Source organism: Podarcis tiliguerta (genome assembly GCF_965153285.1).
Source record: "Podarcis tiliguerta genome assembly, chromosome: 12".
Classification (NCBI taxonomy): Eukaryota; Metazoa; Chordata; class Lepidosauria; order Squamata; family Lacertidae; genus Podarcis; species Podarcis tiliguerta.
The window spans coordinates 34,044,239-34,062,146 of NC_139545.1; the positions used below are offsets into that span (position 1 = coordinate 34,044,239).

At 38.4% G+C, this 17,908-nt stretch overlaps 1 protein-coding gene and 1 long non-coding RNA gene across 8 annotated transcripts in view; one reads left to right on the top strand and one right to left on the bottom strand.

Moving 5' to 3' along the window:
- The window catches only part of CDK14 (cyclin dependent kinase 14), a 215,456-nt gene that overhangs the window by 77,754 nt on the left and 119,794 nt on the right, over positions 1 to 17,908 (bottom strand). For all 7 annotated transcript variants that reach the window (XM_083405804.1, XM_083405805.1, XM_083405803.1 and 4 more), the window contains 2 exons: positions 8,713 to 8,806; positions 1,352 to 1,415 (listed from right to left, as the gene is read on the bottom strand). In XM_083405804.1, the coding sequence (XP_083261930.1) occupies positions 1,352 to 1,415; positions 8,713 to 8,806 (158 nt within the window). The remainder of the gene's footprint in view (positions 1 to 1,351; positions 1,416 to 8,712; positions 8,807 to 17,908) is intronic.
- LOC310660777 overlaps positions 1 to 17,908 on the top strand; it is a 40,157-nt gene that overhangs the window by 14,609 nt on the left and 7,640 nt on the right. Inside the window, exon 2 of the long non-coding RNA XR_014503637.1 lies at positions 12,523 to 12,656. This is a non-coding gene — a long non-coding RNA (uncharacterized lncRNA). The remainder of the gene's footprint in view (positions 1 to 12,522; positions 12,657 to 17,908) is intronic.

A 17,908-nucleotide genomic window follows, 5' to 3' on the forward strand; every position in this document is an offset into this window, starting at 1 on the left:
CTCAACCAGCATGGTTAATGGTAAGGAATTATGGGAGCCGTAGTCAACTACCTCTGAAGTAAACTATTCTGAACTCAAATTCTTCACTGGAAAAACACCACCACATTTTTACAGAATTAAACAACAGTAGCAGCCTTAGCAATATACTAAAATGAGTGCCTTTCAAAGTAACTCAGCTTGTATTCTTAAATTTATACATTTATTTTTAAATCATATTTTCTGAAATGTTAGCTACTTTGTATTTCCAGGGGGTTGGAAGACCAAATACTTTAAATTTATATTTATAAAGTGTAGAAGACTGTCAATTTTATAGCAAAATTGGGAGAGTGGGTAAGAGAGTGGAATTTTTTTAAAAAACATGGAAATGAAAATGTATTATGGCTTACAACATTTCCAAGATGATATTCAGGGACAAGAGCAGGGATAACAGCTTATCAAACATTTTAACTTAGAAGGTTGAGATTCTTAGGAAGTGGGATTCTATACCAACTTTCACTTTCTGTGTGCTTAGTTGAAACCATGATCACATGTACCTAGTAATAAAGGGAGTTTGCGCAGTCTTCAGCAAAACAGGGGCTCCTCTTCAGGAAGTTATCGGCATTCAGATAAAAACAAATGACTAAGATGACATTAAACTAAACCCAGTGAAATTCTGGAGAGTAAATGATTGGACATCGGACGTTACATTACGTCATTTATACAAAGAACAGTTGAAACTAAAAAATGCAAGTCAATTTTATTGAGATAAATTTTCAGTATGCAGTTCAGATGCCAACTTGCCAATGGCTAGGTTAGCGCTATGTCACCCTGACGGTGCCAGGGTATCTCTGCAGAAGTAAGATATCTCAGAGGGGCATATAATTGTGATGTTTGCCACTAGGATTTATAAACCAACAGGGTGATGACGACTTTCCTGAGATCCTGTAGGGAGTAGCACCACTAACCTGAGCAAAGCCTATAGAGAGAATGGAAAGAAGGTAATGTAAACAGCCTCACTTCTCTGGTTGAAGCTTGGGGAAAGAATGGCCAAGACAAAGCACACAGTAACTTGGAAAGGGTCAGAGCTCAGTGACAGAGCAACTACTGGGCACGCAGAAGGTGCCAAGGTCAATCCCTGGCATCTCCAGGCTGGGAAAGATTCCTGTATGAAACCCAGGAGAATCATTGCTAATCAATGCGGACAATACTGAACCAGACAAACCAAGAACAGCTTCCTATATAGCTAGAAGCAGGTTGCAGCATACTCATCAGCTGAAATCTGAAAGGGCACCTTTGTTTATAATGCCAGAATCTTTTCACAATAGAAATGGTATTTAAATATGAAATCGGATGGCAAGGTCTTGAAACCTACCTGGCTTGAAATGGGGCAGAGAATGAACTCCAGGCCATGAATCTTCATTTGGGGTTCCAAGCACCTACAAGTAAACAGAGCCAAATACATTTAGTTTAAAATACACTTCATGTAAAATATTTTATGATTGATTTAACTTAAGAATACAGTGATACCTCAGGTTACATACGCTTCAGGTTACAGACGCCGCTAACCCAGAAATAGTGCTTCAGGTTAAGAACTTTGCTTCAGGATGAGAACAGAAATTGTGCTCCGGCGGCGCAGTAGCAACAGGAGGCCCCATTAGCTAAAGTGGTGCTTCAGGTTAAGAACAGTTTCAGGTTAAGTACGTACCTCTGGAATGAATTAAGTACTTAACCTGAGGTACCACTGTAATGTATTGATTTGCCCAAGGTTTTAAAAGATTTACTATTTCAGGATTTACTACAAAAGAACAAGAACTAATCATTTAAACTTTATGGACATCCATGTTCATCAGGTCATTTATAACCAGAATACCAAGTCATTATTTATATACTACCTGATACAAAGAGGCTTACTGTTAATTAATTCAACACTGAAAACTACTTTATTAAAGAAATCAAAATCAGCATCAATAACCATGGGGAGCACTGCAGTGGCAGACTTCAGCATCTAAGCCACAATGTGTCTGTATGTTTGTAGCAATACGTTCCACAAACTCTTTTTTTTAGTATGCCTTATTTGCTGTTTGCATTTTTTTTCTTTTCTTTTTTGCCAAAGTTTGGGTCCCTTCAATGGTCCTGTTCTCCCTTCTTACAGTTCTCTAATCTTTAAACTGCACTTGGAGAGGATAGCCCTTAAAACAAACAACTTCTTCAGACAGAGAACTGTGTTTTGTATACAAAATAGATGGCTACCCTGAACAGATATTTTTCTTACTTAATTTGCAAAAGAAGCCCCAACTAACATTTGCATTTTAAAACATATTAATGTATCAGCAACACCATGACTTTTACTCCTTAATCATCACCTTTCACATTGAAGACAGACTGGGTATTATAATAGCAAGTAGCCTTGAAGAGTCTGATAATTATTAAAGTAGTGTTTGTGGAAGATACGGCTAGTGATCAGTGTGCAAAGACTGTAGAGTTTGAATGTAATTTCCAAATTTCTGCTCAGCAGTAGCTCTACATTAGCCAAAGCTACCTCACATGAAAGTGAAAGTACAGAAGAATTGCAAATATGTTGTATGCATCTCCCCCCCCATACACACTCTGCAGTATATAACAGCAACCATGCAATATTTCACTTTGACCAGGAGAGGGAGGCAGAGAATTGAAATTAGAAAGGCACATTATTCTTACAGTAGCATGCCATCAGACAACACCACAATGGATACCGCTAAAACTAACAGGGGGAGGGAAGGGGAGCACGGCACACAGGGTAGTGCAGCACTATCAAAAGTTTAAAAGGCATATTATTGCAAGAGCTTTTCATAAGGAAGGTTGGTTTCAACATAATGGGTGAGATCGCATTGTCATAAATACTGAAAGAGAAGGGAGTCCAAGACGGATGAGAATTTCTTAAAGGTAAAATTTGAAAGCACAAATGCAAAAAAATCAAAGAAAAATTGGAAGCATCTAAAGAAATCATATATTGCATGGCTACATATACTTACAGATGAACTGAGATTTAAGAAGGGCATGTATAAGAAATGGAAGAATGGGAAAATCAAGAAGGAAGGGTATACACAACTAGCCAACAGTTGCAGGAGGAAGATCAGGAGAGCCAAAGGTCAGAATGAGTTCAGTCTACCAAGAGAGGCCAAAAATAATTTAAAAGTTTTCTTCAGCTATGTTCAAGGCAAGAGGAAGAACAAGCGAGTAGTAGGTCCTCTGCATGGAGATACATAATGTAGCAGCGAAAGAAGCTAATGCTATTCTAGGCTGCATCAACCAAGATGATCAAGGGTTTGGAAACCAAGCCTTATGAGGAACGGTTGAAGGAGCTGGGTATGTTTAGTCTGGTAAAGAGGAGACTGAAAGAAGATGTGTTAGCCATCTTCAAATATCTAACATGGAAGATGGAGAAAGCTTGTTTTCTCCTGCTCTGGAGGCTGGGAATTGAACCAATGGAATCAAGTAGATTCTGGCTAAACATCAGGACAGTATGAGCTGTTCGACAGTGGAACGGACTCCCACAGGAGGTTTTGAAACAGTGGTTGGATGGTCATCTGTCATGCATGCTTTAGCTGAAATTCCTGCATTGTAGGCGGCTGGACTAGATGCCCTTGGGGTCCCTTCCAACTCTACAATTCTATGGTTCTATAAACACCTATTTGTTTCAAAACTACAGATTATCAGCAACTCTCTCAGTTAGTAATCTTCCCATAATTTTCTTCAATTAGGAGAACAGAGCAAAGCAAGATAGTTTAAAGTGGGCATGGAAATTTAGATTATTTATTTAAAATAAATGTGCAGTTGCAACCTTCAAGAAGCGAGCCAAGTTCAGACAGCCATATGTGGATTCACAGAGTATCTTCAATTCAATCCTGTGACAATCGTTTACATGACACTATTTCAAATATACAACAGTTTCTTTGGGTAAAGGTAGTTCCCCAATTTCTGCAATATTTCACAATGCTTTAGACCCAGCGAGAAAGGCAGTAATGTCTTGAACATGGTTGTGAATAGCAGTAATGAGAGAACAATATGAAAAGAAAAACTGTAATTTAGTGCTTGTAGAGGTTCTTTAAGAAACTGACCAATAGGTTTTTTTCTCCTCAAAAGATAGTTCTGAACAGGACCACAAGAAAATAAGCAAACCATATAAGAAATAGCAATGTGCCCCAGAGGTCTTCTACCTCTGGAAGAATCTTTCTCCAATGTTTGAAAGTTCTCCCAGTAAGTTTACTGTAATCCCTTTACTCTATGCCTTTTGCTGTCAATTAAAAACCTGTTTCCTCAGACATTTACTGTACTGGGTTACTTTAGTGCTAATTGGTTGAGATTTGAAAGTTATTTATTGTCAATGTAATTTTTATTGTGATTTTTAAGGTGTTTTAGAAAATTTATACACAGAATGTGTATGAGTATTGTTGCAATAATTACAGCAAATCATCACTCTGTTTTCTATTTACCAATGGCATAACAGAGGCCATAAACTAGATACTTAAGTGACAGTAAAGATCACGAAGAAATTGCATTCTTCAGATTAATTTTTGGCTTATATGAAAAGCTTAAAAAGGCAAAAGAGACAGATATAACTACTAGCAGCATATATTATGTATGTTGACTCAGTATTTTGAGTGACAATTCCGTCTATGCCTCATCAACCCTCTTTGCAAGGCACAATATGATAGCTTATTGTCAAGCTCAATATTCGAGAGAAAATGCATGAACATTTCTGACACTATAAGCATTAGTTTCCATAAGAGATAATAAATCAGGCTCTTTGATATTCTTTACATTCATGAAAGAAGAGAAAATGAATTTAAGGCCAAGAAATATATTCTAGTACGTTGCAATTCTGGGGCAAGGAGACTAGACAATTACAGCATAGCATTCCAGAGAACGCACAACTATCTACAAAGGTCCCACTTGGGTATTTGGCAAGACACGCACACTAACAAACACAAATGCACCCAACTGAGACACCGCAAAGAATCTATCAATTATAAAAATGACTTCAAAAGGATCCATGATAACTAATCTGTATTATTTGTATACATCTGTAGAACAAATGAATAGGGCATATAAAACAGCAGCAAAAATCATGACATTTCTGCCCATCTGATTAATTATGTTAGTAAGTCTTTACAATGTCCATGTCTGCATTTTGTCTAGGGAAGGTATTATTTCTATGGATGAAACTCTATTACTGCAAATATTACTATAATGTACGCTTTTTATTTTCAGTCATCAAAATTGTCTCTTATTTTCATATGTGTGAGAGAAATAGAACAGTAAGAATGATGGGCTGTAATAAGATACTTAAAGTCTTTAAAGCCCTGCCTGTTAATGGTTGCGTATAAGCAGGCTTGATGGTGGGTCATTTTTATTTCAGATTTCTATCAATATGGAATTCTATCTTCGTAATTAAACATTCATTTGTCTAATACAAGATAACAAGGGAACAGAAAATCCACTAGGCTCCATTTACAATGCCATGGTCTATAAAATATGCATTTTGGTAATATGCCCAGTTGTTAATTTTTTCATAAAGTGAGCCACTGAACCACATGTAACCACATGTGTTGAAAACTGGTAAGGTTTTAAGCACAATTTCAGGACTATAAAAGACAGAAAGGCATACATCTAGCAATGTAGTAGTGCCTTCTAGAAAATGTATTAAGAGTACATTTTGTTCTGCGTAGAAGGGGAAATTACGCAGAATTGCAGGTAATGTTAACTCATTGAGGATCTGTGGAGTACATTTTATAAATGAAGTTAGTTGTAAACTAACTACAAAAAACACAAAACAGTAGAAGACAGTCGCTATTAAGCCTTTAATCACTGAATTGCATGTCAGTTGCAAAAAAAATCTACATTTAATTTATACTCAGTATTGTGCTACATGACTGAATCAACTAATCACATTCATTATATGCGCTATAGCAACCAAACCTAGGACAGCAATGTGATAATGTTCATACATGAAACACCTAAGCTATGCAGTGATGCCGGAGTGACTATTGGATAGGGCTGGGAAGACCCTGGTCACTTCCCATCTTAGTCATGGAAGTCACTGGAAACCTTGGGCCATTAACCTTCTCTCAGACTAATCTATCTCACAGGGTTTCAGTGAGGATAAAATGGGGAGGAACCATGAACTCTGGTGTTTAGCTTCTTGAAAGAAAAGCAGTAGAGAAATTGAAGAAACTAAATATGTATGTCGCAACAAAACCAGATGCCTTCATGTGCCCCACCTGCAATAAAGCATGCCTCTTCTGCATCTGTCTCTACAGTCACAGCAGGTGCTATAACTCTCTAGCAGTTTGACTTTACCTACAAAGGCACACTCTTCCATTGTCTCCCGAGACAGACGGATGCCAACAAGTGAAGAGATATGCCAAGATTAAAAACTTGGAAGAGGACTCCTGAAAGATACCTGTGCTTTGATTGAATACTCACCTTGAAAATATCAAAATGAACAAACACCACATAAATTGGGTTTAAAATGCCCATCACTACTTACCGCTGACAAAATGAATAAAGACTTGCCATATTCCTATTCAGCATTAGGAACAATGTAATATATATTTTTCTCTGAAATGATTGCTTGGATATAATCATAAATCATTAGCACTCTCGGGAAGACTAGTAGGTGACCTTTTTAATTCTTCCATGATTAGTCATGGTTTTTTGAATTTATTTTATTCATAAGAATATTTCTAAACTGACAACTCGTAAGAAAAATATACTGATTTGCAGTGAGCACTGGGAATCTATTGAGTAATTTTCATTTGTTCTCTTCAAATAAACATGTACCGTATTTTTCGCCCTATAGGACGCACTTTTTCCCCTCCAAAAATGAAGGGGAAATCTGGGTGCGTCCTATGGGGCGAATGCAGGCTTTCGCTGAAGCTTGGAGAGCGAGAGGGGTTGGTGTGAATTATCAAATAAACTGTCTATAACTACTTGGTTTAATCTTTTCTGATTAAGCAGAGCGCCCCTCGCGCCGGGCAGACATCCGCAGCGTGGGGAGCCCTCCAGGAGTTCCCCGCAGCGCTCCCCACGCTGCGGATAGCAGCCTGCCACCCGACGAGAGGGGTCGGTGCGCTCTCCAAGCAACAGTGTAAGAGCAAGTCTTATTCATAATCATAGACTGGAGTAACTAGGTATTTTTTCTAGTACAGTGGTACCTCAGGTTAAGTACTTAATTCGTTCCGGAGGTCTATTCTTAACCTGAAACTGTTGTTAACCTGAAGCACCACTTTAGCTAATGGGGCCTCCTGCTGCCGCCGCACCACCGGAGCACAATTTCTGTTCTCATCCTGAAGCAAAGTTCTTAACCCAAGGTACTATTTCTGGGTTAGCGGAGTCTGTAACCTGAAGCGTATGTAACCCGAGGTACCACTGTACAGACATTTGGTCCATGAACTCTATGCAGGTGGCCTATGGAAAGGCTATGGAACAGTTGAGAATATCTTTACTTTGGCTCGGTATTTGATTTTTCTTCTTCTGATAATGGAAATGGAGACCATTTTGATCACAGTCTGATTACTGACCATTCTAACAAGGGTCTGGCTCAGAACCCTTAGATCCCTCAGAAACTCATATTCTGAGTTTCAAAATATGATGCTGGTACAGTCAACTAGTTTTCCAGTTGAAGGGGGCTTCTTAGCCTGTGGCCTGTGATTTTTATAACACAGTATTGGTTTTGACAACCATGCAAATGCTTAAGAAATGTTATTAAAATATGAATTATACTCTGATGTGTTGATCAAAAATAGTTTATTGAGAACCACAGTAGATAAAAAAGCAAAAGCTTGAGAACCACTGTTTTAGTATACAGAGCTATCCCTAGGGGGCAAGTAGTGTCATCAAAATTATAATGGTCTGAACTCAAGTTTTTGGAAAAATAATTATTGCTGGTAATGTTCAGAATTCAGGGGAAATGCAGCTACTGGTTCAGCCTCTACAGCTGTGTATGGTCTCACTGTGAAGGAATTAATTTGTATTGGTTATCTTAAACAACCACCTTTGTACACACAGGTGCCACACAATGCGAACCCAGGAATTGTTAGGCAAGCATTCTCACAATAAGCTGATGATTTCCATTATTTCCCATGGAAACATTTAGAATCTGTGATTTGTCCATGCTCCTTCCCTCCCTGGTTTCTGCCCCAAAGTGCTGTGGCAAATCAGCAAAAGCCAAACAAAGGGGAAACTAATGTATCCAATCTTTCCTTCTCTCTGATTTGTCCAATCTCTCTCTCCATTTCTGCCCAAAATGACTTCTGCCTCCGACAAGCAAAACGCAAACAAGGAAGGAATGAGACAAACATTTGGCTCTTTGGATGTCACCCAAACACCTACAGGTATTTCAAAAATTATTAACCAACTTCATGTACACAATTCACTAAAGCATGGGGGAAGGAAGTAATCCTTTTTAAGCAGAGTAGTCCCGTTTTTAGTAACTGTCAAATGGATAATTCTAATGATGCACACAATGTATCTAGATAATTATTGACAGTATTTTTGTTTGAAGTGGCTGACTAATTTAAACAAACTCTGGATTTCAAGGGATTCTGACATAATGCTCCAGCCACTTCCACCATGGAAACTCCATTCATTTCAGTGTGGTTTATATAAGGTTCCTGGTATTTATATTTAGGTAGAGGAGGCCGTTGTCAGCATTCAATAATCAAATGCAGGGGAAGCGGGAAAGAGACTTACCAGAAATATTCTTTCAAGTTGATCTTGAATGTCTTTCATTCCTGGAAAAGCAGCAACACCTTGAATCATTTCGACAAAGATACAACCAACTCCCCTAGAAAGAAAAAAGTTTAAAATATTTTGGGGGAAATCTCATTTTAGAAACTGATACACAGTCTGTACATTGGTTTTCAAGAGGTTTTTTTCCTTGCTGCAAAAAGATGCAAGACAGATTACATTGAATGCCTGATATTGTCTCAGAACTGTCTCTTTGAAAACAGATTGTTTCAGTGTGAACTGCAAAGCTAAAAAGCTGTTCTGGGGGTTTCTTTGATTGCACAATGGAAGAAACACCCCATGGTTTTTAACATCTTAAATAAAATGAAATGCAGTCACCCTGCAGTACAGGAGCACCTGTACAACATATAAACAGGAAATCCCTAATAGGGCCTAGGACATGATTCAAAGAACTGCTCAACCAGTTACATGTGCCCAAAGGGTTTGTGCTGATGCTTCTCAAATAGCTTTTCATGTACACGGTAAATTGTTTCAAAGCTGTTTGTGTATGAAGGGGTTTTTGTTTTGCTTTTTACACCTAAGTCAGAATTTCACTGGCTATGTCTAAAACATTGCTTTAGATACCAGCCACAGTTTTAGTTCTGAACAAACCAGATGGTTACTTCTGACTATACAGCACAGTCTGCATGTTCTGTTTTACCACTGAAAAGTAATGATATTTACCACTGAGTATATAGTTTCTGACGCCCTCTTTGCAAATAATGAAAGCAAAAGCAACAAAAGAGGCAGCATGTTTATTATTGCTGTGCATGCCATCATAGTTATCCCTGAACACAACTTTATTTACCTATAACAGCAGCATTGTGTTGTGTTTCATTGTACTGTTCCTGATTTGACCTAAGCATTGATGTTCTTACACAATAGGGTTTGACATTTGGATAAGATATGCCTCAGCTAAAAGTTTTTCTACATCTCCATGTGGGCTGAATATGTATCATTACAACCAAAAGTAAATATGCATATCAGTACTCCAACAACATTTGAATAGTTCGTGACATAATTGCTAGAATGAAAATAATTCTCAAAAGTATTTTCAAATGGCAATGATATACTTGGAAAGTAACACATTTTAAGTGTGCCAAAGTAGTGAAACACCATCTCTTTAAAACATTCAATCTGCTTTCATTAATTAAGAGATCCTAACTGAATATTTATAAGTCACATTTGGCAAAGAGCCCTTTAATTAAAACTCATTTAGTGATCTAGGTGACTTGTTTTTTAACCCAGTTAGAATATATTGCTAAATTTTAGTGCACAATCTAGCTTCATCAACTGCAGCCTTAAAAAATATTGTTTAAGATATCTGAGATTGAAAAGATGCATATTGTTAAAGTATGACAAAGAGCACACAACTAATTCCTAGTTACGTTCCTTGTGCTTAAAAAATGGGATTGACATTATTCTGCTTAACTGGCTAGGGCATACGGAAGGAATTGAATTGATGAAGCTGCCATTCGTCACCTACTTTGGTAAATGCTTCATTAAACCCAATGTATCTTTGTCAAACACAGACAATATTTAAAACTGTGATTTAATAATGTATTCATATATGAGAGAGAGAGAGAGAGAGAGAGACAAACAGAAAGACAGACAGACAGACATACAGACATACAGACAGACAGACAGACATCTTGCAGACATAGGTATCCTGAAAGCAGGTAGTTCAAATTCTGTTCATACATTGCAGCACTGGCCATTTAATTCATTTTAAATATTAGAGTGATCCTAGGAACTTCTAAATATCTATGAATGTCAAATGGTAAACTTCATTGATAGAGAAATGTAAAGGTGGTTTTTTGTGTGTGAATCATTTAGTAAACTGACTCTTCGTAAAATGGCAATTCTTGAAAATGTAAATTCAGATTGCAAATTTCTTGAATGATGAGCCAAAGATAAGTAGTTGTTAAAGTAGGGGTAGAGAACCTATTGTTCTCCAGTTGTTGCTGGATTACAACTGCCATCACCCTTGACCATTAGTGACACTGACTGGAGCTGACATCCAACACCATCTAGAGTGCCATAGGTTCTCCAATCCTGTCCTAGGGCCTGGTCAGACATTACAGGCTGTGTTCAAATGATCAATGATCAAATATAAGGTTTACTAAAAGAGGGCAAATAACTTTACATAGAAAGTTGCCTTGTCATTGTCTTCAATGTTGTCTATATTGGCTGGAAGTAAATCACTGGTGTTTCACAAGGGGGCTTTACAAAAAAATAGCAGTAAATAAAAATCTAAAAGCCCAACACTGTAATACAGTGGAAGGGGGGAAATCTCCTAATTTTGGAGGATTGTTCATTATGCTGTTAATGTGGTCTTGAGGATCTCCTTTTCTCCTCTTCTGACAACCTCCATTGACAGGTATATAGCCTATTATAGCACCGGTGTCTCCTACATACAAAGAGTGGTCCAGAACCAAGTTTTGATACTTATCTCCCCGCAAAAAGGCCCTACAACTGGGCAACCTGAAACGAGGTGTGCCAAATCTGTCTATAGCTGCCTGCATCTTCCTGACTTGCCAGAAAGAAGTATCCTCAGGCTCTTAAAACATGCTACTGTCCAATGTTTTTGTTGTTGTTGTTGAATTAACCTCAAACTAGCAGCTATCTTAATACTGTTTCTTGGCAGAACGTAATAGAACCCTTGCCTTAAAAACAAAACAACAAAACAACTGAAGCTGGAGTGACAACCATATGATGCAGAAATGTGTGCTTGCTCTCTCATGACAGCAAGCATAACTAAGCCTATTACTTGTACTGGTGGGAACATATGGTCATACTATCTTAATACTGTGGTTCCACTGTTCCTCTTAATTTTCTAGAAGCCTTGCATTTACCACAGCGATGATGGAACTGAAACTAACATCAACACAATGGATGATGTTTAAATAAGAATTCTGATTGTGGAACTACTGGACAACAGGATGCACTCTCTACTAACAACGCTTATGTAAATTGTTTCATAAAAGATGTCATGTGATGCAACAACAAGAGGAAAGACTTTAGCTTCTGTGAAATTTTACTCTTTAAAATCCTCCAGAGGTTTTTTTTTTTTTAAGCAGGGGGTGTTGGGAAACTTTGGCACAAAAGATTTAAAGCAGGAGTTGTTAAGCTGTCCCTCCAGACATTGTTGGACCACAACTTCCACCATCCCTAACCACTGGCTGTGACACATGGACCTTGAATCATCCTTCCAAGGCCCCTGAAGTTAATCAGGGTTGGGGAGAGTGTTGAGCGATCAGTAGGCAATGGAAAGTTAAAAAATAAAACCTGACCATTAAACTGTCAGATAGGGCTTGGAAAGATGTGGGTTACTGAACTCCACTATTTTTGGCAGAATAGACAAGAACCCTTGCAACAAAAAGAGTTGACAACTTCCACCAAATCAGTCATTCCACCTCCCACTGCCTTCTAAGCCAACATGAATTGAGTTGTATCCAATGCCAGTCATATTCAGAGTTCACTCACTGAAATAATGGACATAAGTAACTTTAGTTCATTAATTTCAATGGGACTAATCTGAGTAGACTTTAGTTGGCTACAACCCAAAGTGCACATATATGGACAACTTCACTGATTTAAGAATCCTGTTTACACTGTCAAGTTGTACAAACTGAAAAGAAATTCAAGGTACTGAATAAGCAGCTGCAGATGAGAGTAGATCTGAAAGTGGCCTCTAGCCCGTATTTGACCGAATTTGTCGTGAGTCTTCCTCCATCATCTATCTAACTTTCTCCCAAACAATTTCATTGCAAGGAGGTTCCCAGAAAACCGTTCTACAGATCCAGAGAAGCTCAAGCACCATGCTTAAGACAACCTCAGGCAGCTCAGTTAAGGAAGTTGATAGGCAGTTCACAAGCAGCATCCCCAGTGTGTCTCTAAGGTCCAAGGTAAGGTCCTTCAATTCTGCCCTGAGATAGACAGGTCTTGTGCTAAGTTAGATGGAAATCCTATGGACTACAGTGCATTCTCTCCCAACAGTCACAACTCAAAGCTATTAAGCCACTTGTTTGGAAACCTTTAATTCTGTAAAGGTTTGCTTCAGGATAAAGATACAACTCTAAGCAATCTTACATTCCAAATACTTTTTTTAAAAAAGGGCCTTAATATATTCTCAGGCCATAGTAGAAGGCAAAAGATTTATACGATCTGAAGAAAAACCAGAGGCTGCTTTCTTCATAGACTGAAGAAAATGTTCTTCAATAATACAGGATTAATTGCCCATCCAAAATCTGGGAACAAAGGATGCTTCTTGAGATAAAATGCCTCTACCTAATCTCAGAAGATCATTCTGCTGAAAGTTAATTCAGCTGATTACAGCTGATAAGAGTTCAGTGTCAGCATCTTTCCAGAAGTTTAATTAAGAATAGCTTGATAGTTATCATAAAATCCTGACCTCTTATGGATTAGCAATTCTTTAGGGTGAGTACTGAAGGTAAAGAGAAATCTCCTCAGCTCAAATATTAGTTTTTGGACTAAGAAGTAATTTCCCAAGTATAAATTCCTTAACTGACTGTTTACCGGAAATACTTAATAATTTTTTTGCAAGTTTTGCAAATATCCATTATTACTAATACATATTTCTGTGTTAAATTAATTTTGGGGATGAGCGGTGCTGGCACTTTCAAGAGCCAACAAACATAACAGGGAATTGAACTGAATGCAGCTGTGTATATAAGTGCATCTTTATGCGTAGTCCCGTATCCAAAGCAATGACCAAAGGAAGAATGACTTTTGGGAGGAGCGCAGAGAAGAGAAACACTACGGTGCATCTGCCCCAACAAAACCTGTCTTTCCCATATCACTCTCTATCTTCTTACCACGGGACAGAGAAGGCAAGACAGAAACCAGACAGAGCAACCCTTGCCACAAATGCCAGCTTGGAAACATGGCAAGTGCTCAGGATTGTAGGAAGGAAAGTGCTAGTAGAGGTAAAATTGGGGGGGAAATTGAGATCAAGTATTAGTTCCCACCAATGCCTTTTAGCTTCAAAGTATTAAAACATCAGGATTTGTTGACATAAAACATCCAAGTTTTCAAATGTTACACCTGAGATTATGCTAAATAAAACATACTAATTGCCTGAACAAAAGGGGGGGGGGGGAATACTGTGCCTACAGCAATGCTTGATGCTGTCTTATTTCACACAATTCATCCAGCATATTACCACTCTACATGCTGACAGTAGTAAATTGCAGAACATTCCCCATTGATTCTTACTGCTAGCCACAACCACTAATGCATGTATGTCTTCATTAATATTATTAAAATTGCCAGTGGCTATTTGCAGAGAAAAGTGAAGAATGTTAATACTGTACATGAATCATTAGTTTTTGGTTACTCTCCCAATGCCCTCCAATGACAAATGAAGTGCATAAATAGCTTACAGCCACTGCCACCTGCTTCCCAGAAACTGCCCAGTAGTTAATATTTGTATTACATTTCAATACTTGTCCCTATGCCTCCTTTTCAACTCATCAAGGCATATAACTAGAAGCATTTCACTGTAATCCAACAGTGTCACTGTAATCTAATAGCTGACAACTTTTTTTTTTTTTCTTTTTATGCAAAACCAGCCGAGATCTGCATAAATATGTGAGGGGGAGACATGCTTTCTTTCCCTATCAAAACTTCCATACAAGTGATCATATTATACAAACAACTCACATTACCATTCACATAACCCCAGCCACCCAAGAACTAGGTAGCAATGTTGTGCAATTTTGTGCAGTTTTGTTTATTTCCGTTACTAGCTAAACTTCTTCGCACCAACAGAAAATAGCCCCGTCTTTCTATAGGCATTGTACTGTCACTTCCTCCCCCACCCTACCCCACACTATCATTTGCATGTTTGCAATATGAAAATGTACAATGTAAATTTAATCCCTTCACCATTTCCCTCCCTTATGGACATACATACAACACCAACACAACCCCAGTCAAATTTTAATATTCTTACTGGAGTTTTGTAATGTATTCTATGTAGGGCTGTCATTGATGCTGTTTCAAAAACTTCAGTCAGTGCTAAATGCAGCAGCTTTGACTGCTGACTACGTTGGCTCTTTGGAATCATGTCACTCTGATCCTGATAGAACTGGCTACCAATCTGCTCCCAAGCCAAATTCAGGGTGTTAGTAAAGACTTACAAAGCTAGATCCGTAGAGGAGCTTCTTTTCTTCTGTATACATTTGGCCAAGTTTCAAGATCAGCAGCTGAAACCCACTTGGTTGTTCTGCAGCCTAAGGACATTTATTATGCAGCAATAAGCTAAAGGGTCTATTCTGTGATGGCACCATATGCAGAATATCCTGCCACTCTATATACGATTGGCACAAACTCTTAATGAGTTTCAGCATCCGTTAAAGGGCTATTTCAACAGGCCTTTATGGGGACTTGAATCAGCTGTCATAAGCTTGATGCTCCTCCTGCTTTTGACTCTATGGTTATTTTATTTGCTCTTTTACTGGGCTACAGGCTGGATGGGAAATTATTTTGAAATCTTTTGACTTTCCAATACCACATTATGATGAAGAATGGGTTATAAATATTTTAAATAAAGTAAGAATTCCAATCAATTTCAAACTAAAGGGTTGTATCCAACTAAGTTCTATGCAGAGTAGATCCACTGAAATTAAGGGACCTAAATTAATCATGTCCATTAATTTCAGTTGGTCTAATCTGAGAATGACCAGAAATGGGTACAGTGGTACCTCGGCTTAAGAACTTAATTCGTTCCCAAGGTCCGTTCTTAACCTGAAACTGTTCTTAACCTGAAGCACCACTTTAGCTAATGGGGCCCTCACTGCCGCTGCGCTGCCAGAGCACAATTTCTGTTCTCATCCTGAAGCAAAGTTCTTAACCCGAGGTACTACTACTGGGTTAGCGGAGTCTGTAACCTGAACCTCACAAATAACATCTCACAGCCGTACAGTGCCCCATATCTTGAAACTTTCAAAGTAGAAAACTCTAATTAACATGCTACAGGAAAAGTAGCATGTTACATGCTACAGGACATGCTACAGGAAAAGTATGACCTGGGCCTAGGTCCACTAGCCAATCTGACACAATAAGAAATTTCCCAACTGAGGTATATCAGTTATTCTCCAAGCATAGAGTGAAACTCATCCAATACACAATGTATACACGGCAATCTATATGTGGAACAATATACATTTATGACAACAAATATGAAGTACTTGTAGCATTAGTATAATCTTCAGAATCCAATATAATAGATTCTGTTGAAATCAATGAACACTTCCACGAAGTGTTTCAGATCTGGGTGCTAACATTAGATGAACACAGAATAATACTTTTACTCTGCAAAGACACTCAGAAAAGGAAGACTTTTCATCTGTCAGCTATTTGATCTGTCTGCTCTTCACTGCAACCTCAGCTTGTGATTTGCTCAGTATTTTCCAGAAGATGAATTATTTGTCATTTTATTGGATTCATATATTTGATAGATGCAATCAGTACTGCCTCATTTTTCATCTGGAACAAAGCATTCTTATTGAAAAGCACCCTTTATATATCTTTTTGACTTGTGTTAAAGGTCCTACATCAGGGAACATCAATATTTCATGACCGTTATTAAATACATTATTTTTGTGTTCCCCTGCTAGGACCAGTTTTCACCTTGGCAATAGTAATACATAGCGGTTGAAGGGGAAGTCTCCATTTGGTATTAGAAAGACATCAATTCTGTACTAAATTAGAGCATCTCTATTAATGTTTCAAAATTACTGCTGCATTCCTGTCAGAACCATGACCTTTGCATTTATATAATAAAATTTTAATTTGATGATCATTTTTATCTGAATAATGCTACACAGTCAAATTAAATCCTTAATATCTTTCACACCACCCCAAAAGAGCATCTTCTTCCTGAGTATAAAATCAGAATTTACACATCCATTAATATGAATTTTCAAAATTATTATTTATTAAATTTATATCCTGAACCTTCCTCCTAAGGAACCCGGGGATCACACACAGCCCCCTACTCCTAGTAGCAAAAACATTAGAGCCAAACTAGATGTGATGGCAGCAAACGCTATCCATGACCCTATCTATGTAGAAAGCGGGGTGGGGGGCAGTTTTAACACCAAGATGTGCCATTTTGGAGTACAGAACTCTATCTTCCCAGTCACCTTTATTTTCAGATGAGCTTTGAATACCAGAAGCATGCTCAGCTCTGATAATAGTGCCTGGACACAGGTGGTAACTTATAGTAGGCTTCAGTAGCACACCAGTCTTCAGTAGCCCTCATTCATGAGTCCCTTTTGCTGTTAAATTCTACTCTTACATTATACATGGGCGGGGGGGGGGGTGAGATCTACTGCTGTAGCAATAAGTCTGCCCTTTATGTTTCAGCCTTTCTTTCTACAGGTAAGGGCCACTGCTTCATTCAGCCAGTGGTGGAAGGGGTATTATGCCTTGCTTTGTTGAATTACAGAAAAAAGTGAGAGGCACTGCTACTCTACACTGGAGGATCCTGGCCACAGGGCAGATAAGCATGACCTTTGCCTTTTCCCTCAAGTCACACATGAAAACAGAGCTGATGCAGCATCTGTCATCAGGAAGGAAAAGAAGATAGCACACCAGTGCTAGGCAGTGTAACCAATATCCTCCCTCCTTCCAACAGAGAAGCTGCAGGTGGAGGCAAAGTGCAAGTAATTCCCATACTACATACTTACTAAAAAAATAAATCCCTGTACAGTTGAAATATTAGAAATGGGCACTGTTTTTGCTTGATGATATGCTCAATGTCCCAGGTAACACTGTTTTGTCTTATGCTCATTGTTTTTACACAATTGTGTACCAATGTTTAGGACCAACCAGCCCTGTCATTAGGTAGAGTGAGAAACTTGTCTCAGGTGGAAGGTGGTGTGGGACAAGGAGTGGCAGCAAAGCGCTGGAGGACAGAGCTAGACTACTGTGTTCCATGCTGAAATAAGATTCATCTGCCAGTCTGGTCAGCTTCTATATGTGGGATGAGGCAGACACCATTTTGTCTTTTTCCTCAGGCAGAAAAATGTATTGGGCTGGCCCTGCCAATGTTACTGGATCTTGGATTACATGTATTCTGTCGAATTCCCTTCAAGTATTTGCTGTGCTGCAAAATTATCCAGGAAATCAG